The sequence below is a fragment of the Chiloscyllium plagiosum genome, unplaced genomic scaffold (genome assembly GCF_037043375.1).
Source record: "Chiloscyllium plagiosum isolate Xiang-an unplaced genomic scaffold, Cpla_swu_hap1 HiC_scaffold_28, whole genome shotgun sequence".
Lineage (NCBI taxonomy): Eukaryota > Metazoa > Chordata > Chondrichthyes > Orectolobiformes > Hemiscylliidae > Chiloscyllium > Chiloscyllium plagiosum.
Window position 1 is genome coordinate 30288636 of NW_028270166.1, and position 22124 is coordinate 30310759.

The window sequence follows — 22124 nt, forward strand, 5'->3', positions numbered from 1 at the left end:
CATTGTGCCACGTGTTAATTATATTAAGTGTGTTTAATTGCATTCTGGTGGTGGCCATTAGTGGTGATTCACTTAACTCCTAATAAATTGTCTTGTGTATGTTTGTGTTGCGTAAATTGGTAAATAAATTGTAAATTGTGTAAATATTAAGTCTAGTTTGATCACGTATTAACTGGCTTTCTACAGTATACCAACACCAAGTAAAGAGGCAGAGCTCAACAGTGCAAAGGAGCAGTGCACTGGGAGCTAAAGAAAGGTCGCAGTGTTAAAGCAGAGAGGGGTCAGAGTCCAATGGTCTCTTGCTCAGGGCAGTCTAAATTCAAACTGCAGAGATTGTGCACAATGGCTGATTGTGATTTCCGAACACCCTGCCCAAGTCAGGAATGTTGGAATAGAAACGGCTGTGGGGATTAGCTGCCTTCCTAACAACAAAGCCCTTCCCATGAGTTGAAGTGGAGCTGGAAATTATAATGACAGAAAAGAACTCATTTTAAATAGGACCTTATATTCAAGATTCTGTGGCTAACATTTATTGCCCCTCTCTAGTTTCCCTGAGAAGATGGGGCCAAAGAACTCTGCAGTCAACACAATGTCTTTCTGAAGTGTAGTCACCACAGTAATGTAGGGAAATTGGCACTCAATCTGTGCACAGTGAGATCCCAAGAATAGTACAGAAATAGATGAAAGGGTAATTTTTATGTGTGATGTTTTTCCTTGTGGAGGAAAACTTCTTTTTACCCAGAGGCAGGCAAGTACCTAGAAGTACTTGCCCGACAGGTTGGTAGAGTCAGAAACCCTCATTTTATTTAGAGAATATTGGTAAATACACATGGAGTGCTGAAAATAACGGCTATGTATCCAGGACTGAAGAATGAGATCAGACTGGATCATTCTTTAACAGATAGTAGACACAATGGCTTCCTGCTACATTGTAAATGATTCATGTTTGCATGAATAAATGCGGGCAAGACACCAGAAGAACTCCACCATTCTTCTTCAAATGACCTTTAAAGTTCATGTGGGCGGGGAGACAAGCTGTGTTAATTCAACTTCTCAGCCCCTCAGTATTGCACTGAGGTGTCAGCATGGCTTATTATGACTCAGAGTCAGGAGTGTTGCGACTGAGGCATTGCTGGCATCCCTGAAACAGGAAGCAGCTGCTCTCAGTGCTCTGCCAGAGACTGCCCGACACTCCAAGTCCATTTTGAGTTTCAAGCACAGGTGCAAAAGCCATGCAAAAGGATTGTTGGAACCGATCCACAAACATTTCCCAAGACTGTTCTACTGGATGCTCTCCCTATGTTTCTGCAGCATGTAATGTTAATATTACGCAGACCATTTGAGCTCTTTGCCGGTTTAGTTTCAGGAAAATTAAATCTGCCGCATTAATCCTGAATTGAGTTGCTGACTACTGCAAATAAAAAAAAGCAGAAAGACAAACCCTCAATATGTTTGGAAAACTAGTGAGACACGGGCACTGATTACTATTAACATACGTCAGGAGTGAAAAAGAATCAAGATAATATTCTTCTTTAATTTTCCTGCCAAAATGGACAGTTTCACATTTTTCCACATTATATTTCATTTGCCAGATTTTTGCCTAATTACTTAAGCTAGATATATCTTTTCGTAGCCTCCTTATGTCTGCTTCATAACTTACTTTCCGACATATCTTTGTGTCATCAACAAATTTGGTAACCATATTTTCTGTCTCTTCATTAAATTCATTTGTATAAACTGTAAACAGTTCAAGTCCCAGCACTGATCCCTGTGGCACACTACTCTAAATCTTGCAAAGCGAAAAAAGATTCATTTATGTTTTACTCTATGCTTCTTGTTTGCTATCTAATCTTCTATCCACACCAATGTGCTGCCCCTGACACCATGAGCTATTATTTTCATCATAACCTTTGATGTGGCACCTTATCAAATGCCTCTGGAAATCTAAGAATAGTTCATCCACAAGCTTCCCTTTATCAAAACCTGGAACAAAATATTGTAGTGCCACTAGTATGCTGGAATTTGCTAAGCTTCCAAGATGGTGGTGGATCTCCAGGAATTAAAGTTGGATGGTGCAGGAAAGAAACCCAATGAGAGAAAACTAAGGGACTTACAAGAAAACTATGCTTTTTCACTTTCTTGGAACTATTTCATTATGAGCTATTGAATGTTGGAAAAGGGGGGGGAAAAGTCTGATTCACTGGGTTGGGCTGCAGGAAGGGAAGGGTCTCATGATGAAACCACTCAGTGTTCCAGCCGATTACTGCAAGCTTGAAATTGTGTCAATTAGAAAGTAATGGCTGATGAATTGGTGTCTAAATATGTGCACATTAAATCCCAAAATAGTAACCTAGTATTTACCATGTTGCCATGCCAACAAATAATTTTAAAGCAACTTTTACTTCCTGAGGATATCACAAACTAATCCATTGGTTGTAAAGTGAAGGATTATTTTATAGGGAAACATTCTATCCAATTTCCTCACAGTCCCATGTACAAATCACTTTCCAGTAATCAGTTCATCTATTTTTAGTGGTGTTGCTTAACTGTTGAGTTTGAATAGTGAGAGAATATCTTTTGCTCTTCTTTGACCATTGCCTGGTAATATTTTGCTTTCATTTCAACTGTCAGGCTGAGCTCAATTGAAGATCTCATTCGAAAGGGAAATGATACCAATAGCTCATGGTGTCAGGAAGTAGCTGATTCACTGTCCTGCATCAAAGTATCACATTATGAGACAGTTGTACTCAATGTGAGAGACAATTTGTCAATTTCAGATGTCGGTTCTTTACATTCTAAGTAGAGTGATCAAGAGAAGTATCATTATTAGAGGATCAACAGAATCTATTTTTCCAATCAGTTCCTTCAGGAAATCCTAATCCCAGAGGAGCATACCTTTCTTAGATACAAGGGAAGGGGTTGTGGTGGAAGGGTAGATGTGTTTCTCTTGGCTCTTTGACTCCGTTACAGTGCTTCAGGAATCCAGAGCCCATGTTGGAGATTATACATGGAGGAGCTGGAGTGGAGTGCTTTCTTGTTGTCTCACTATCCTTTATGTTGACCCACTGGGCTATCAGCATGATGGGCAGTTAAATAGAGGACTCTCAAGGGCCAGAAAAATAGAGAAGACCAAGGGCCGCTCGAAGAGAAAAAAACGAAGTCAAAGTCAGTTCTCATTGAGATGTTCGATGTCTCCCACATGCCTTGACCAGGATGACTAGTCCTTTCCAGGTGTTGGTCTCCAGTTGGAGTCAAAAGGCCAAAAAGACTGGTTCCCAGAAATGAATGGACATCTCTCTTAAGCCTACCAATGTGCTGGTCTCCGTCCCTGCCAAATAAAGCACAGTCTAGTATGTGTCTGGAATGCCAAAGGTGTTCATGGCCTGAGCCAGGAAGTGGTTGCATCCCTGACCCTGGATAGGTAAAACACATATTGGTCACACAGCCCCTCTCCACTGCCTGGGTGAACTCAGAGCAGTAATTCGTTACGACCACATTCTCAACTTAAAATACAGTTGTACAACACAGCATCAGTCTCAACAGATTTACTCAACAAATGTACCATTTACATTTTTCATTACTTGCCCTATGACTGATGCATAATTCCCATTAAGGGTTGGGCTTTCTTACCTGCATGGAGAAACTGGTACCTTCCATGGCTTTGTCTGTCTCCAGATAGGTTAGCATTATCCCAAGAGATTTCTGGAGACAGTGCTCATCCTGGTTCGATATTTTCTCCGCTAAGGAAGCCAGGGATAGGGTGATATACATTTTCATTCTTGAAAATTGCTGAGTATGAGAAATGACAGGTTAATAAACATGTAACATTCAAAGTGTTTGGGAAATGTTCAAATCCACATCAATGTAATTTGTCACTCATCAGCCCCTAACCTACTGAAGTGTCAACCCAGCTGGCGTGAGTTCAATCCTGCTGCAATACATTGTGACACATGAATGGATTTGATAATTAATGTACATGTAAACTTCTGAGCCAGAAGAAAACACAATTAGTGCATTATATCTTTCAGGGAAGAAAATCTACCATTCCTAATCCAATCTGGCCTTCGTGTGACTCCAGATTTATGAGATTTAACCTTAATGCCCTCTCAGGTGGGTCCACTACCTTCTCAGAGAAATGGGGTGTGAAGTATCGCTTTAGTATCTTGAATAAAAAGATCTAGATCTCTTTATAGTTGGCTTGCCTCTTCCTGGTTGTTTGATGTTCCCTCCCCCTGCCAAAGGGTGCCAGCTGCAAACATGACTTTATTTTTGTCATAGCTCTCAACCACGGATGTGACATGGGCCAGTTAACCCTGCCATGTCAATATATTTACCTTCATCATTAAAATTACTAAATTCCAATATCACTAAGACAAAAGCAGGAAATTGTGGAAAAGATCTATGGAATGTGTGTCTTTGAATGTTTCCAGCCCAGAGTTTGTAATCAATTAAACTGACTGGTTATCAGTAACAAAAACAGAAAATGCTGGAAAAACTCAGCAGGGTCTGGCAGCATCTGTGGAGAGAGAAACAGAGTTAACGTTTAAGGTCCAGTGACTCTTCATCAGGAGTTATCGGTGTTACTTGCACCACTCCTCATGGATGTCGACTGCTCTAGCCTAGATGATGCAGTCACTCTCCAACTTTCTCCACAAGGGTCCTCAAACAATGGCATGGAGAGAACAAAAAGATTTTTATTTATTTAACACCTTTCACAACAACATTGCAAAGTGCCATGCTGGACTATGTGCTGGGATCTTCTACTCAAGTTACTGCAGTGCAACCTGAACCCACAGACATTGACAAAGAAGACAGGAAGTTTTAATTGCATAAATTAAGATTAAGTCAAAACAGGAGGAGGGCAAACATTAGTTAATTACTTGGGCTCATATTAGTTTGTTAGATGATTTGATTACTCAATAGAATATAAAGAAACACTTCCTTTCCAATGGCTTGTTAATTAATTTTGTTTATTGTACCTCGAAAGAGTACGATGAGATACTACTTCCATGCCCAGTTGTCCCTAGAGAGGGAGCACATGATGTTCACCAACAGGTTTAAGGCCTTCCAAAAACCCATGGACTCGACAGGGGCTAGAGTGTACCATCGATACTGAGAATATTTTCATTTGATACCTTTCCTGTAACAAATTTGTTATAATAACCTGAAAGCACTTGTTTAAAAAAGGTTGTTTATTGGCACTCAAATAATATGAAGTGTCACTGATGGGAATCCAGAGTTAGGAGCCATACTTCTGTAATGCACGTTTTGTAAATATACCTAAAAGTAAGTAAAGATTATTGGCTGCGACAGGTTTAACAGATCGCATCCCTAATTTCTATGGAAATTAAATATCAAAGCTAAAACAACACCTGAATCCTTCAAATTATCTCTTGCTCACCACTTTGTAGCTCTGCCGCAGAAGGAGGTAGAGGGAAGCTGAGGCCTGTGCCCTGGTGCTCTCAAAGTGACTCATACACCTCTGGAGAAGCAGCAAGCACAGGTCCATGCAGTGCTCCGAATCTTCATCAAAAAGCACTTCTGGAAACTGCAATTGGGGCACAGAAACAACTAGTTAATGCTGTAGGAGAAACTGTTTAAATATTCAGGGGATTAGCAATAAATCAACAGCATCAACAAGCATTAACATTGTCTGCGATTCCGTGTCTAAATCTTCAATATTAAATCAACTAAGTTTGCACTTAAGTCACAAGATATCCATCTTGAAACTTTTAGAGTGTGAGAGAGACAGACAAGAACAGATAGACAGAAACTGTAGGAGTTAGAAAATGTAAGAGCCTCAGATAGAGAGACAGAAACTGAAGGACGGACAGAAACACAGACTAAAAGAGATTGGGGTTGGAGCATCAGAATCACTAAGGACTGAAGGATTCTGTAGAGACAACATGTTGATACCAATCACTTGCAGCTTTTTTTGGCTTATAGAAAATGTATTATAATGAAAGTCACAACTTTGCGCAAAACTCTGTCCAAAATATTTTCTCTTTGCTTAGGGAAGGAGAATAGCCATGTAAACAATTTTTTTTACTGTAATGGTCTCTCATAAGAACAACAGAACAATGTGTCTCCATGTGATTTCTGAAGAAAATGCTTCCTCGTTGGTCTTTTTATCCATTATTTTGGTTTCTCTGAAGTAGAGTACGCACATTTCTATCCCTTAAATAAAAAGTGCTGCTCCATGCACGTACCAGACAGTGTCAATCCATTGGCATTACTTCGTATTGATAGAGCAATGGGACTTGAATAAGTAAAGCTGTGTGGAGCCTGAGAATCTTTAGTTTTGTTTGAATTTGAGTCTCACTTGCTGTTTTCTTGGATCACATGGCAATGCACCCCTCATCATCCTCAAAGAAAACAGCTTCAGCACTGTCCCTCCTTTGAGTTCTTCCCAATGCCTTAGCATCCAGGAACTCCATTCACTTAAATCTCACATTCTTATTCCCAAAGCTACAACCCCTTTCATGAACCATCTCCTTACCTTAGCAATGAGGGCTCTCTGTGTGTTGAAGCAGTTCTGCAGGTACAGGGTACTTTGGTTACAACACAGGCTGTGAATCAGGACCTTCAGGACCCTTGTGACTACTGGTTTAAACTCCGGCATCGAGCTTAACTGCTGAAAGATAGAAATGCTGTAAAATCTTTGGCTGGTTAACTGGGCAGGGAGTGGCATATTCCTCTGACTCCTTTCTCTCATAACTCAGAAATGAGAGGAATTAGAGTTTGACTCCATAAAGAGTAATCATTTCCAAGAATAGTGTTTCATAATTACAGCAGACAGGCAATTTGCAAAACAAGGTGTGAAGCCGCATGAGTGATATCTTTATCAGTTACGTTACAATGGTAGTAGACTGTACTGGCTAATATAATTACTTGTGAGTTAATATTAGCAATAGATTGGAGGATGGTCGATATCAAGCCTCTATTAGGGTGAGAGACCAGGTAATTAGTGACGCAAAAGTTACCACATCAAGTCAGAGATGCCAGCCACCAGGGAATCCAAACAAATGTACTTATATTAAAAACATCATCAAAGGTCTTCTAATAAAAGTTTATACTACTGATTTGGAAGTTTTGGTTTTGCAAATCTGAAGAATTCAATTCAAGTTTTAATTCTAATCAATTAAATTCAATACAGCACAGGAACAGGCTGTTTGGCACACCAAGTCTGCACCGATTCTAGTCATTATTTAGACTCGCTACTTATTGTCCATGTGCGGTTTCTATCCTTCTGTTTGCCTCATGATCCTGTATCATGCCTGCTTCCATCACCTCCACTGGCATTGCATTCCAGGCACCCATCACCCTCTGGGTGAGAAGATTTACCCGTACGTCTCCTCTAAACCTCCCTCCACTCACCTTGAACTTTGTGCCCTGTGAATGAAAAGATCTTGTTCATTGACTGTGTGTCGGTTGATCACTGATGCTGAAGGACAACCCCCTTAAGACATCTGAATCCTTGAGACAGTGCACATGCTGGTTTCACAGGGCTCATTTTATTGACCTTTATATGCCAATCATTAACAATGGTATCTGAAAGTAGGGGTTAGGAGAGGCTGAGGTGGGAGGAGTAATGGGGAGTGGACAAGAGGATCTTTGCACCTCGTACCTGGATCACCAGTTCCAGAGTGTCGAGCACAATCAGGTTTGTCTCCACGGTCAAGTTCCCACTGATCAGGGCTTCCTGTTGAAGTTCCGCCTTCAACCTGAGAAGACAGAGGTGACATCAGGGTTAGTATCAGAGCTGGAAACACATGGTGTCAACTCGAGCCAGGAATTTAGAAAGTTACAGAAATAGGCCTCTGGGTTCTACATCAAGTGTCCAGGAAATATCACATTTCACACAGTCTCCACAGGCATTTCCCCAACTCGGCCTGGAATTTGCTGACACAATTAGCGCTCACTGCCTCCTCCATGCACTTCATTTCACACTGCCATTACCCCCTGCATAATATAGTTGCAATCAATTCTTTCACAGCCTCTGTCCTTTAGGTTATGATCATGGTGTTTTGCGGAATCAGGAGCTGGATTTAGTGAAGCTGGGCTGGATAGGCTAGGTGCCCAGAAGGTGGTTGGACATGAATAACCTTGGGCGAAGCCAACAGGAAAATGACAGTGTTGAACTGAGTGGCTGGAAGGTGCTAACATTGAAAACCCTGACTAATCAGGTTCAATACTGAAACAGGTAAAGGTCCGTGTCCCTGAGTCTGCTAGGATATTGAGGTAACTCAGTGATTCTCCTGAATTCACATGGGTTTCTCATGCCTCCAGAAGGTTGTCAGGCAAACCCTTATCTGACTGACAGTGGTTTCTCACAGATTCTTTCTTCAAGGGGACTTAATGTCCGATCAATGAAAGAAACTGGAGCAAGAGAAAGAGAAAACGATGTCCTTGCAGCGAAAGTGCTGATCAGTCCTATGAACCCATCTCCTTCACATTGGCACACAGAGGGTGGATGAGGCTATTGATCCTGAAATTGAGCACAGAACCTGTATAAATGACAACTTTAGGAATGGCTTGCCCTGACACCCTGGGATAGAGGGCACTGCCAAGTCAGTAATAGCTGGTTACGCTCATACTCACAGGAAGTAGTCCTTCACACACTCAGGCAACTAACTATTACATTATGCTCCAAGGGAGGAAACAGTACTCTCTTACTTGTCTTTATCAACAGCTTGACGCCACTGTGTCAGGTCCTTTCGCCAGCGTAACTTCTCCTGTAGGCCCACACTCACCCGAGAGAATAACCTGTCAATTCCTGAAAACACAAAGAAACACAGGGGATACTTTGAGTAAGGAATACCAACCTTAGCCAGGGATGGAGTTTTCAGGGTGGCATTTAGAGCAACATCTGCAACATTAGATACCTGGGGTAGGGTTTTTACCTTTCAGTTAGCTGGCCAGCTACCATCACAACAAGATGCTCCCATCATGTTGAGGACTATAGGCCTCATTTAAATACAGTCATAGAGATATACAGCACGGAAACAGACCTTTCAGTTCAACTTGTCATTGCCGACCAGATATCCCAACTCAATCTAGTCCCACCTGCCAGCACCTGGCCCATATCCCTCCAAACCCTTCCTATTCATATACCCATCCAGATGTCTTTTAAATGTTGGGATTGTACCAGCCTCCACCACTTCCTCTGGCAGCTCATTCCATACACGTAACACCCTCTAGTGAAAAGCTTGCCCCTTAGGTCTCTTTTATATCTTTCCCCTCTCACCCTAAACCTATGCCCTCTAGTTCTGGACTCCCCCACCCCTGGGAAGAGACCTTGTTTATTTACTCTATGATTTTACAAATCTCTATAAGGTCACCCGTCAGCCTCCGATGTTGCAGGGAAAACATCCCCAGCCTAATCAACCTCTCCCTATAGCTTAAACCCCCTAACCCAACAGAAGAAGGTAGAGTGATGTCAGGAGATAGTATTTTGAGAAGATGGAAGTTGCGTTACCAACAAGAAAGCTCAAGCTTGTAGTTGGAAGGAACTCATAAGATGCTATATTCTATCCACTTTGTTGAACGCCTTAGAAATCTGTACAGTAAGTAACAATCTGTTGAAGAAAACAGAAGTCTTTACAATGCGGATGATAAAAAAATGTTCCATGTACAGACCATAAGACCAATGAAGGAGCGTTTGAAATTGAAAAGAGCTAAAAGAAGTGTAAAAGTTGAAACCCAGAAAAGAAAATGCAAGCATTTCAGCCATTTAATTTGAGCTGAAAAGCTGAAGACATCACCTCTAATGCAAAGTGGATGACATCAAAATAGGGGCTGACATAAACACAGATGAATGATGGATGTCACAGCATAGTTTCAGATAAAGTACAGTGGATGTGAGAGACTGATGCTAGAGAGATTACTGTCATGAAGAATGACAGCAGGTTTCCTAGCTGAAGCTGCTAATGCAGGACATAAACTAACAATAAGCAAAGAGCCAAAGTAAATGGGTTATCTTCAAGTTGACAAATTGAGAGCGGTGGAGTGCCTTAGGGATGAGGGCTGAGGTCTCAACTATTTATTCAATTATTAATGACTTGGATGAAGGGACCAAATCTATTGTAGGTAAACTTACTTAAGATAGAGAGATAGGTAGAGAAACAAATCATGAGGAGGATTCAAGGAGTCTGTGAAGGGCTACAGATAGATTAAATGAAAAATTTGGCACTTGATATGTGGGAAAATGTGACAGTATTCACTTAGAGTCATAGAGATGTACAGCACGGAAACAGACCCTTCAGTCCAAATCATCCATGCTGACCAGATATCCCAACCTAATCTAGTCCCATTTGCCAGCACTTGGCCCATATCCCTCTAAACTGAGCTGAAAATGTGTTGCTGGAAAAGCGCAGCAGGTCAGGCAGCATCCAAGGAACAGGAGAATCGACGTTTCGGACATAAGCCCTTCTTCAGGAATCCGAAATGTCGATTCTCCTGTTCCTTGGATGCTGCCTGACCTGCTGCGCTTTTCCAGCAACACATTTTCAGCTCTGATCTCTAGCATCTGCAGTCCTCATTTTCTTCATATCCCTCTAAACCCTTCCTATTCATAAACACTACAAGATGCCTTTTAAATGTTGTTATTGTACCAGCCTCCAACACTTCCTCTGGCAGCCCATGCCATACACGCATCACCCCCTGCCTGAAAAAGTTGCCCCTTTAGGTCCCTTTTAAATCTTTCCCCTCTCACCCTAAACCTATGCCTTCTAGTTCTGGACTCAGTCACCCCAGGGAAAGGATCTTGTCTAGTTATCTTATCCATGTCTCTCATGATTTTATAAACCTCTATAAAGGTCACTCCTCAGCCTCCGACATTCCAGAGAAAACAGCTCCAGCCTATTCAGCCTCTCCCTATAGCTCAAACCCTCCAACCCTGCAAATTCCAACATTCCTGTAAATCTTTTCTGAATCAAATTTAACAACATCCTTCTTATAGCAGGGAAACCAGAATTGCACACACTACTCCAAAAGTGACCTTACCAATGATCTCCCAACTCCGATATGCAATGCTCTGACCAATACAGAGCACTGATTCCTGAAAAAGGGCTTATGCCCGAAACGTCGATTCTCCTGTTCCCTGGATGCTGCCTGACCTGCTGCGCTTTTCCAGCAACACATTTTCAGCTCTGACCAATACAGGCAAGCATACCAAATGCCTTCTTCACTATCCTATCTACCTGACCACACTTCCAAGGAACTATGAACCTGAAATCCAAGGTCTCCTTGTTCAGCAACACTCCCTAGGATCTTACCATTAAGTGTATAAGTCCTGCTAAGATTTGCTTTTCCGAAATGCAACAGCTCGCATTTATCTAAATTAAACTCCATCTGCCAATCCTCAGCCCATTTGCCCATCTGATCAAGATCCCATTGTACCCTGAGGTAACCTTCTTTGCTGTCCTCTACACCTGCAATTGGTCTGCAAACTTATTAACTATACCTCCTATGGATGTAAGTTTGCTCACTGAGCTGGAAGGTTCACTTTCATGACTCGCTATACCTCCTATGTTCACATCCCAATCATTTATGTTAAAGACAAAAAGTAGTGGACCCAGCACCAATCCTTGTGCACAACGCTGCTCACAGGTCTCCAGTCTGAAAAGCTATCTTTCACCACCACCTTCTGTCTTCTATCTTCGAGCCAGTTCTCTACCAAATGGCGAGTTCCCCCTGTACTCCATGAGATCTAACTTTTGCCAACCAGTCTATCTTCAGGAACCTTGTCGAATGTCTTAGTGTGTCCAAATAGATCACATCCACCACTCTGCCCTCATTAATCCTCTTTGTTACTTCTTCAAAAAACTCAGTCAAGTTAGTGAGACATGATTTTCCACGCACCAAGCCATGCTGATTATCCCTAATCAGTCCTTGCCATTCCAAATACATGCAAATCTTGTCCCTCAGGATTCCCTCCAACAATGTGCCCACCGCCATTGTCAGGCTCAACGGTCTATGGTTTTCCTTACCACCTTTCTTAAATAGTGGCACCACGTTAGCCAACCTCCAGTCTTCTGGCACATCACGTGGGACTATTGATGATACAAATTCGTGGGGAGAATAGACACATTGACTAATATTTAACTAAAGAGAGACTGCAGAATGCTGCAAAGAGTCCTGACTTAATTGAATGCTAAAAGCTATAGTATGCAGGTCTGACAAGTGATTAGGAAAGCAAATGGAATAATGGTATTTCTTGAAAGGGAGGTAGAGTACAAAAACATGGAACACTTGGTAAAACTGTAGAGGAATTGGCATGACCAAATCTAGAGTGCTGTACAAAGCTCTGGCTTTAAGAGGCAAACTTCATTCTCAGACTCAGGATCAAGGAGTGGGAAAAACTGAAGTTTTGGGACATGTGAAGGGAGAGGAGAGAAGAAAGGTATGCTACAAGAAAGAGAACAGCTTTAAACCTACCAAAAAAATGCTTAGCGAATGAATTTTTTGCAAATCAAAGTGGAACCGCTATTTTAAGACTGAATACATTAACTACAGTATGGGGAAAAATATTGTAGTCAATATTATTGGCATGAACAGTGAATGATTGAATTTAAACCTGAGATTTAGCTCTGATATGCAGTAGACATGACAGTAAGTGCTTGGTCACATATATGATAGTGATGCATTTAGTTCTGACCTCATCCTCACCGGTCCATAAAAGGATGATTTTCTTTTGTGTGTGTAGGAGGGAATGTTAGGTGGCAGACATGGTATCATTCAAATGTGCTGCTTTGCCCTGGGTAGTGTGAAGCTGGAGTGTTGTTGGAGCTCAGATGTTCAACAATTTAACAACATTCAGCACCACCCACAACTGCTCAGATACTGAAATAGTCATGATGCAGTTCAAGCTACAAAGTGCCAAACCAATAATTGGAGACAGCTCGATGATTTAGGCAGTGACAGTGTCACCTTATCCAGGGTGTTGGGGTTTGCACAATGTAGGGAATGCCCCTCCAGCTCACCTGGATATTCCCTGCGTTTCATCATCTCACTGCGGGCTCCCGTGGTTCCGAAGATGGCATCCTCCAGCCGTGCCTTCATGTCTCTTGACTTCCTATAAACATGGCTGCCGACCTGTTCTGTGGTTGGTTGGCCCTGCCGACAGATACAATGTTATGTCATTCTGTCCTTGCTCCAGTCATGAAGGTAATTCCCTCCTCACACAGAAATGTGAAGGCAAACAAAAGGATTACAGGCTGATGAGGTCCCTTCATCTGCCTTTCCTGCAGTTAGCTGCTTCAAAACACCATAAGAAACAGGAACTGGAGTAGGCCATTGACCTCTCAAGCCTGCTTCACCATTCAATAGGATCATGGCCGATCCAACATTCCTACTTTCTTGCCTTGTCTCCATAACCCTTGATTCCCCTATTGATCAAGAATCTATCTCTCTCAGCCATATATACACATAAGGGCTCCACCTCCACAGCTCTCAATGGCACGGAGTTCCAAAGACTCTCAATCTCTGAAAGAAATTTCTCCTCATATCAGTCTAAAATTGGTGCCCTTTAATTCTGAGATTATGCCATGTAGCCCATGAGAGTAAACATCCTCTCAGAATTTACTCTGTCAAGCCCCTTAAGAGTGCTATATGCTTCAATGGGATCAGCTCTCATACTTCTAAACTCTGGTGAGTAGAGTTGCAAAATGTCTAACCTTTACTCATAAGACAATCCCTCCACACCAGAGATTATCCTAGTTAACCCTCTCTGAACTGCCTCCATGAAATAATATATTTCCTTAAATAAGGGGATTAAACTGCTCACGGTACTCTAGATATCATTTCACCAGTACCTTTTACACTAGCAGTAAGACTTCCCTACTCTTATACTCCAACCCCCTTGAAATTACAGCCAACATTCCATTATTTGGAGATGCTGGTGTTGGACTTGGGTGTACAAAGTTAAAAATCACACAACACCAGGTTATAGTCCAACAGGTTTAATTGGAATCACTAGCTTTTGGAGCGCAGCTCCTACATCAGATGTGTACTCCACAACCACCTGATGAAGGAGTGGCGCTCCAAAAGCTAGTGCTTCCAATTAAACCTGTTGGACTATAACCTGGCATTGTGTGAATTTCAACATCCCATTAGTCTTCCTAATTACCTAGTGTACCTGTGTGCTAGCTTTCTATGTTTCAAGCACAAGTACCTCCAAGTCCCTTTACGTTGCAGCTTTCTGCAGTTTTTTTCTTGTCTTTCAAATTCCACATTTCCATCAACCCCTGATAACCCTCAATTCCCTCGCCCAATAAGAATTTATTCACCTTTCACTTAAAAATCCCACCTCGACCACTTCTGAGAGAATAGAAAATTCTCATCTCTGGCATGAAAGGATGACAGTTCCCCCTCCAGTTTTAAAACAGTGCCCCTAGTTCTGGACTGACCCATAAAAAGTCTTACAATCTTCAGTAAAGTCACACCTCACTCATCTAATCTCCAATGGGAACAAGGCCCATCCAAGATGGAGGATGGAAAAAAATTCTGGCTGTAGGAGTTGCTCCTTTTTTAAGGTATTTCAGGTGTTGGAGGTGATTTTCTTGAATTCCAGGAGCAGTAATTACTGTTTTATAGCCTGTTGCATTGTTTTGGAGGTTTGGAGAAAAAAAGTTTAGAACATGGCACTTTAAAAAGGGAGAAGGATAGACAATAGGCAGCACATGGTCAGTGAAGGAGAGAGAGAGAGAAAGGAAAAGAAAGAAATAAACAAACAATCCCACCCGCCCGCCCACAAGCTAACTGACACAGCAGTGAACCTGCGCAGTTACTGCCTTGCTGTTAGAATTCATGTATCTCTGGATATTGGATTGCATCTAGGAAAACTTAACAAGCAGTGAAATTCACAACTTGGAGGATCCTGTGTGAGAGAGCTCACAGCACAGCAATATATAAGTAAATAGTTTTTAAGTGTAGCCTTACTGTAAATCAATGATAGTGAGTTCTTGCTTGATTGTATGTTTTATTGAGATCTGTCTCTTGAGTAAATTTTAAAAATATAAGCCATAACTATTAAATTAGCCCGGAGCCTTTTTTTAGAGCAATAAGATAATGCTATTTTCTGGGTCTGCAGATTGTGCAGGAACAAAGATGGCTTTTAGTAGAGTCATATGCTCATCTTGTCAGATGTGGGAGTTCAAGGAGAATTTACATGTTACTGAGGATTATGTCTGCAGAAAATGTCTTTGGTTGCAAATCCTATCAGAACAAATGGATCGGTTGGAGCGACAGTTAAAAGCAATGAGGAATTTACAAGAGCAAGGGGGTGTGATAGATGGCAGTTAGAGGAAGGGGGAAAACTGCAGATACAGTCAGATAGATGAGTTAACTCCAGGAAAGGGAGGAGAGGTAGATAGGTAGTGCAGGAGTCTTCTTTGGCTATCCCCATTTCAAAAAGTATGCTGTTTTGGAAAATATAGGGGGTGATTAGATTACTTACAGTGTGGAAACAGGCCCTTCAGCCCAATAAGTTCACACCGACCCACCGAAGCGCAACCCACCCATACCCCTACATGTACCCCTTACCTAACACTACGGGCAATTTAGCATGGCCAATTCACCTGACCTGCACATCTTTGGACTGTGGGAGGAAACTGGAGCACCCAGAGGAAACCCACGCAGACACGGGGAGAACGTGCAAACTCCACACAGTCAGTCGCCTGAGGCGGGAATTGAACCTGGGTCTCTGGCACTGTGAGGCAGCAGTGCTAACCACTGTGCCACCGTGCCGCCCAGTGATGGACTCTCAGGAGAATGTAGCACAAATAGCCATGTTTCTGGTATCTAGACAAGCTTTACTGTAATGAGGGGTACGTCAGGTTCCAAGTGATCGATTGTGTTGGGAGACTCTCTAGTCAGAGGCTCAGAACGAGATTTCTGTGTCCAGCTGCAAAAACTCTGAATGGTGTGTTGCCTCCCTGGTGCCATGATGAAGGATATCTCAGAGAGGGCATACGATGTTCTCAAAGGGGAGACGGACCAGCAGGAGATCATTGTACACATTGGAACCAACGATATAGGGAGGGAAAAGGATGAGATTCTGAAGGGAGAATATAGAAAGTTAGGCAGGAAATTAAAAAGGAGGTCCTCGAGGGTAGTAATATCTAGATTACTCCCGGTGCTATGAGCTAGTAGGGGTAGGAATAGGAAGATAGAGCAGATGAATGTGTGGCTGAGGAGCTGGTGGGAGAAGGATTCACATTTTTAGATTATTAGAATCTTTTCTGTGGTAGACGTGACCTGTACAAGAAGGATAGATTTCACCTGAATTGGAAGGGGTCTAATATACTGGCAGGGAGATTGGCTACAGCTGCTCGGGAGAATTTAAACTAGTAAGGTGGGGGTTGGGACCAAGGGAAATAGTGAGGAAAAAGATCAATCTGAAACCAGTACAGTTGAGAAAAGAAGCCAGTCAAACAGTCAGGGCAAGAAAGAACAAAGCAGAGAACAATGAAGGATAAATGGCATTTCCTTCAAGAGGGCCAACAGGGAAGGCAGATGAACTCAGGGCATGGTTAGGAACATCGGACTGGGATATCATAGCAATTACAGAAACGTAGCTCAGGGGGGGACAGGACTGGCAGCTTAATGTTCCAGGATACAAATGCTAATGCTATAGGAAAGATAGAAAGGAGGGCAAGAGAGGAGGAGGAGTCGTGTCTTTGATGAGGTATTACAGCTGCACTTAGGGGAGGATATTCCTGGGATTACATCCAGGGAAGTTATTTGGGTGAAGCTAAGAAATAAGAAAGGGATGATCACCTTATTGGGATTGTATTATAGACCCCCTAACAGTCAGCAGGAAATTGAGAAACAAATTTGTTAGGAGATTTCAGTTATCTGTAAGAATAATAGGGTGGTTATGGCAGGGGATTTTAACTTTCCAAACATAGACTGGGACTGCCATAATGTTGAGGGTTTAGATGGAGAGGAATTTGTTAAGTGTAGACAAGAAAGTTTTCTGAGTCAATATGTGGATGTACCTACTAGAGAAAGTGCAAAACTTGACCTACTCTTGGGAAATAAGGCGGGGCAGGTGACTGAGATGTCAGTGGAAGAACACATTGGGGCCAGTGACCATAATTCAATTAGTTTAAAATAGTGATGGGTTTGGACAGATCAGATCTAAAAGTTGAAATTCTAAATTGGAAGAAGGCTAATTTTGATGGTATTAGGCTTTCAAAAGGAACTTTCAAAAGCTGACTAGGGGCAGATGTTCACAGGTAAAGGGATAGCTGGAAAATAGGAAGCCTTCAGAAATGGGATAACAAGAATTCAGGCAGTACAGGGCGAAAGGAAAGGCTGGTAGGTCGAGGGAATGCTGGATAACTATAGAAATTGAGGTTTTGATTAAGAAAAAGAAGGAAGCATATGTCAGGTATAGACAAAAGAGAACGAGTGAATCCTTAGAGTACACAGGCAGTAGGAGTATACTTAAAAGGGAAATCAGGAGGGCAAAAAGATAACATGAGATAGCTTTGGCAAATAGGGTTAAGGAGAATCCAAAGGTTATTATAAATACATTAAAGACAAAAGGGTAAGTAGGGAGAGAATGGGGCCCCTTAGATGTGTACGCTAGAACTCTGGGAAGCTTGGCAAGTGATGGCTGAGCCCTTTGCTGAGATATTTGTATCATCGATAGCCACTGGTGAGTGCCAGAAGATTAGAGGTTGGCTAATGTGGAATCACTATTTAAGAAGGGTGGTGAGGAAAAGCCAGGGAACTATAGACCAGTGAGCCGGATGTCAGTGGTGGGCAAGTTGTTGGAGAGAATCCTGACGGACAGGATTTACATATATTTAGAAAGGCAAGGACTGATTAGGGATAGTCAGCATGGCTTTGTGTGTGGGAAATCATGTCTCACAAACTTGATTGAGTTTTTTGAAGATGTAACAAAGAGGATTGATGAGGGTAGAGCAGTGCATGTGATCTATATGGACTTCAGTAAGGCTTTCGACGAGGTTCCCCATGGGACACTAGTTAGCAAGGTTAGATCTCACAGAATACAGGGAGAACGAGCCATTTGAATACAGAACTGGCTCAAAAAAGGTAGAAGACAGAAGGTGGTGGTGCAGCGTTGCTTTTCAGACTGGAGGCCTGTAACCAGTGGAGTGTCACAAGGATCGGTGTTGGGTCCACTACATTTCATCATTTATATAAATGATTTGGATACGAACATAGGAGGTTTAGTTAGTAAGTTTGCAGATTACACCAAAATTGGAGGTATAGTGGTCAGTGAAGAAGGTTACCTCAGAGTACAATGGGATCTTGATCAAATGGGCCAATGGGCTGAGGAGTGGCAGATGGAGTTTAATTTAAATAAATGTCAGGTGCTGCATTTCGGAAAAGCAAATCTTAGCAGGACTTATAAACTAATGGTAAGGTCCTAGGGAGTGTGGCTGAACAAAGAGACTTTGGGGTGCAGTTTCCAAAGCTCCTTGAAAGTAGAGTCGCAGGGAGTTAGGATAGTGAAGGCAGCATTTGGTATGCTTGCTTTTATTGGTCAGCATATTGAGTATGGGAGTTGGGATGTCATGTTGCGGCTGTACAGGACATTGGTTAGGCCACTTTTGGAATATTGCTGCAATTCTGGACTCCTTCTTATCGGAAAGATGGTGTGAAACTTGAAAGGGTTCAGAAAAGATTTACAAGGATGCTGCCAGGGGTTGGAGGTTTGAGCTGTTGGGTGAGGCTGTATAGGCCAGGGCTGTTTTCCTTGGAGTGTCAACCTGAGGAATGACCTCACAGAGGTTTATAAAATCATGAGGGGAATGGATAGAACAAATAGAGTAAGTCTTTTCCCTGGGGAGCGGGCGTCCAGAACTAGAGGGCATAGGTTTAGGGTGAGAGGGGAAAGATATAAAAGGGACCTAAGGGACAACTTCTTCACACAGAAGGTTGAGTGTGTATGGAATGAGTTGCCAGAGGATGTGGTGGAGGCTGGTACAATTGCAGCATTTAAAAGGCATTTGGATGGGTATATGAATCGGAAGGGTTCAGAGAGATATGGGCCAAGTACTGGCAAATGGGACTAGATTAGGTTAGGATACCTGGTCGGCATGGACAAGTTGGACTGAAGGGTCTTTTTCCGTGTTGTACATCCCTAAGACTCTATGTCTCTACCCATTCCAGGTATCAATCCAGTAAACCCTCTCTGAACAGTCGCCAAATGCATTTACATCCTTCCTCAAAGCAGGAGGCCAAAGTTGCACATAGTATTCAAGATGTGATCTCTACAAAGCCTTGAGTAACTAAAACATAGCATCTTTATTGTTATGTTCATTTCCTCGTGTCACAAAGGATAGCATCCCATTCGCCTTTCTGATTATGCACTATACTTGAATACAAACTTGTTGCAGGCCATACATTAGAATCTAAATCCCTCTGCACCTCAGAATTCTGCAATCATTTTCTGTTTTCTTTCTTATTTTTCCTGCTAAGTTGAACAGTTCATAATTTTCCACATTATAATCCATCTGCCAGATTTTTTCCCACTTACTCAACCTATTTCTCACCGTCTGAAACTTCCAATGCCTTCAGTCCCCTTATCCAAGTCATTGATGGACATTGCAAAAGGTTGAGGGCCTAACTCAGAGCACTGTGAAATTAGACTCACCACAACTTGCCAATCAGACAAGGAAGCATTTATCTCTGTTTTCTGTCAGCCAGTCAGTCTTTGATCTGTGCTAATATGCTACACCCTATACCATGAGCTTTTATTTTCAAAAGAATCATTGATGTGGCATCTTATCAAATGCCTTCTAGACATGCAAATGTAGTCTGTCTACAAGCTCCCCCTTATCCACAGCATGTGACTCCATCAAAGAGCTAGAAGTCTGGATCTCCAGTATTCCACTTGGAGTTGCAGGGCACACTGATCGGGAACAGATCTTTCCCCAGAAGAATCGCTCGTACATTGCTTTGGAAAGTGAATCCACTGGATTTACTGATACTCTAAATGATCCTTCATTAACGTGTGAAGTTATAGTGCTCTGACCTCATACTCAAAGTTGGACACACAGAGGTCAAGAAGCTCCAGAAAGCTGAGCATCTGTGGGGTCGGAAGGCTCTGCATCCATCCTTTAATGGTCACTTCATCAGCATTCTTCAGAATCCACAGTAAACAGAACAAGAGTGTCTGGGTCACTTCTGCTGTTATGGTAGCATTTGGACTTGAGAACTGCAAGACAGAGAATGGTACATTGGATCATCCATGTGACAGACTGTGGTTGATGAGACTGCCAGCAAGCTCACAGGGCAGGATCAATGTGGGAGGGTGGGAACAATGATGCCAGCTGTTCAGGTGGCAATGGGAGCATTAATGCTCACTGTTCAGGTGGCAATAAGAACATTCATGCTCACTGTTCAGGTGGTAATGGGAGCATTAATCCTCACTGTTCATGTGGAATTGGGAGTGTAATGCTCACTGTTCAGATGGCAATGGGAGCATTAATGCACACTGTTCAAGTGGCAATGGGAGCATTAATCCTCACTGTTCAAGTGGCAATAGGAGCATTAATGCTCACTGTTCAAGTGGCAATAGGAACATTTATGCTCACTGTTCAGGTGGTAATGGGAGCATTAATCCTCACTGTTCATGTAGACTTGGGAGCATTAATGCTTGCTGTTCAGATGGCAATGGGAGCATTAATGTTCACTGTTCAGGTGGGAATAGGAACATTAATGCCCACTGTTCAGATGGCAATGGGAACTGGACAATGTCAAGTTTGTACTGCCCTCTTGCTGCCCCTCACAAAGACCAGATCTCCCCGTGTGCTAAGGGTGATTCCATTGATTCAGAAACTGCCTCCTCTGAATTGGGGATTAAGAAAAGACTGCATGAAGAGCCAGTTGCTCTCTTTCTCAGCAGTTTCCTCTGATAGCCCTGGCTCCCTGCTGCTTCCAGAAGGGAGCTGTTGCTCACGGCCACTTATCCAAAACATTATTTGTCTTGATAGAACTTAGTTTAAATTTTGGCAAAATAGGGGAATGTAGAACATGGGTGAACCCAAGCATGTCACCATCTAAAGAGCACACAGACACACACCTCTCTCTCTCTCATACATAAACACACACAGACTCTCTCCCTTTCTCACAAACACACAGATACAGACACTCGCACACACACACATACACACACAGTAGGCTGAGTAGTCTCTTTCTGTGTGATAATTGTGTGACAACCTAGATTCTTCAGGATCTCAGGGTCAGTTAATGAGCCGAGACTAGTCTGAGCTGCTGGATTCAGTACTGAGAGGCAACTCTGAAGCTAAGTACCCTGGAGCGGAAAGAGCTTACCCCCGCGATGGGAGTTGAGTATCTGTTTGTTGAAGCAGTGTGTGGGGTCAACAGCACTGGTGATGTGAATATGAGGCTGGAGGCATTTCTGGGATTGGAATAGCGTGCCGTCAATTTGCTCTTTGAGCCGTCTGAATCTAAAAACAAAAGTTCAATAGGAAAAGGAATAAGTTTAGGCAGCATCAGTAAACCTGGGAAAATGGAGATCATCAACTTCCACCTTTCTGCAAAGGCACCGTGATGATTCATTCTACAGTTAGTGAAGTCAACTCCAAAGTACCCTGGTTAATTCAACAGGACAGAGTTTTATTTGGAATAGCTCAGCAAAGACCACAGAATCTGAAACCGCGTTTCATCCCAAACACGCAGCGTGAAGACCGATAGCAAATGCTTGAGTGAAAATCTTGCAAATTTTACTGTCTGCACTGGGACCTTTTCCAAGTTGCAAATATCAATATAATTATACACCAGTTATCAAGTTATTTATGTCTGTTTTATGAAGTGAAAGAAAGCTGCATTTATATAGCAACTTAGACAATCCTCACCATGCTCCAAAACACTCTAAAGCCAATGAGGTCCATTCCAAAGTATAGTCACTTTTAATGGAGAGAAAACACGACAGCCAATTTACACATAGCAAACTCCCCACAAGGAGCATTCTGACAATATTTGTGTAACCTGCTTCTGTGACATTACTTAAGAGATCAGTATCAGCCAGGACATCAAGAATAGTGTTAAAAATCACACAACACCAGGTTGTAGTCCAAAAGGTTTATTTGGAAGCACTAGCTTTCAGAGCGCTGCTCCTT

At 42.4% G+C, this 22124-nt stretch overlaps 1 protein-coding gene across 2 annotated transcripts in view; it reads right to left on the reverse strand.

The window, feature by feature from the left end:
- Positions 1 to 22124, reverse strand: part of LOC122565276 (dedicator of cytokinesis protein 7-like) — a 194365-nt gene that overhangs the window by 27214 nt on the left and 145027 nt on the right. Inside the window, exons 29-36 of one of the 2 annotated variants that reach the window (XM_043721062.2) lie at positions 21316 to 21452; positions 20015 to 20197; positions 12984 to 13116; positions 8677 to 8776; positions 7628 to 7724; positions 6500 to 6631; positions 5402 to 5548; positions 3631 to 3789 (exon numbers count right to left, since the gene is read on the reverse strand). In XM_043721062.2, coding sequence (XP_043576997.1) covers positions 3631 to 3789; positions 5402 to 5548; positions 6500 to 6631; positions 7628 to 7724; positions 8677 to 8776; positions 12984 to 13116; positions 20015 to 20197; positions 21316 to 21452 — 1088 coding nt within the window. Of the gene's footprint in view, positions 1 to 3630; positions 3790 to 5401; positions 5549 to 6499; positions 6635 to 7627; positions 7725 to 8676; positions 8777 to 12983; positions 13117 to 20014; positions 20198 to 21315; positions 21453 to 22124 lie in introns of both variants that reach the window. The other variant, XM_043721061.2, reaches the window with a different exon arrangement.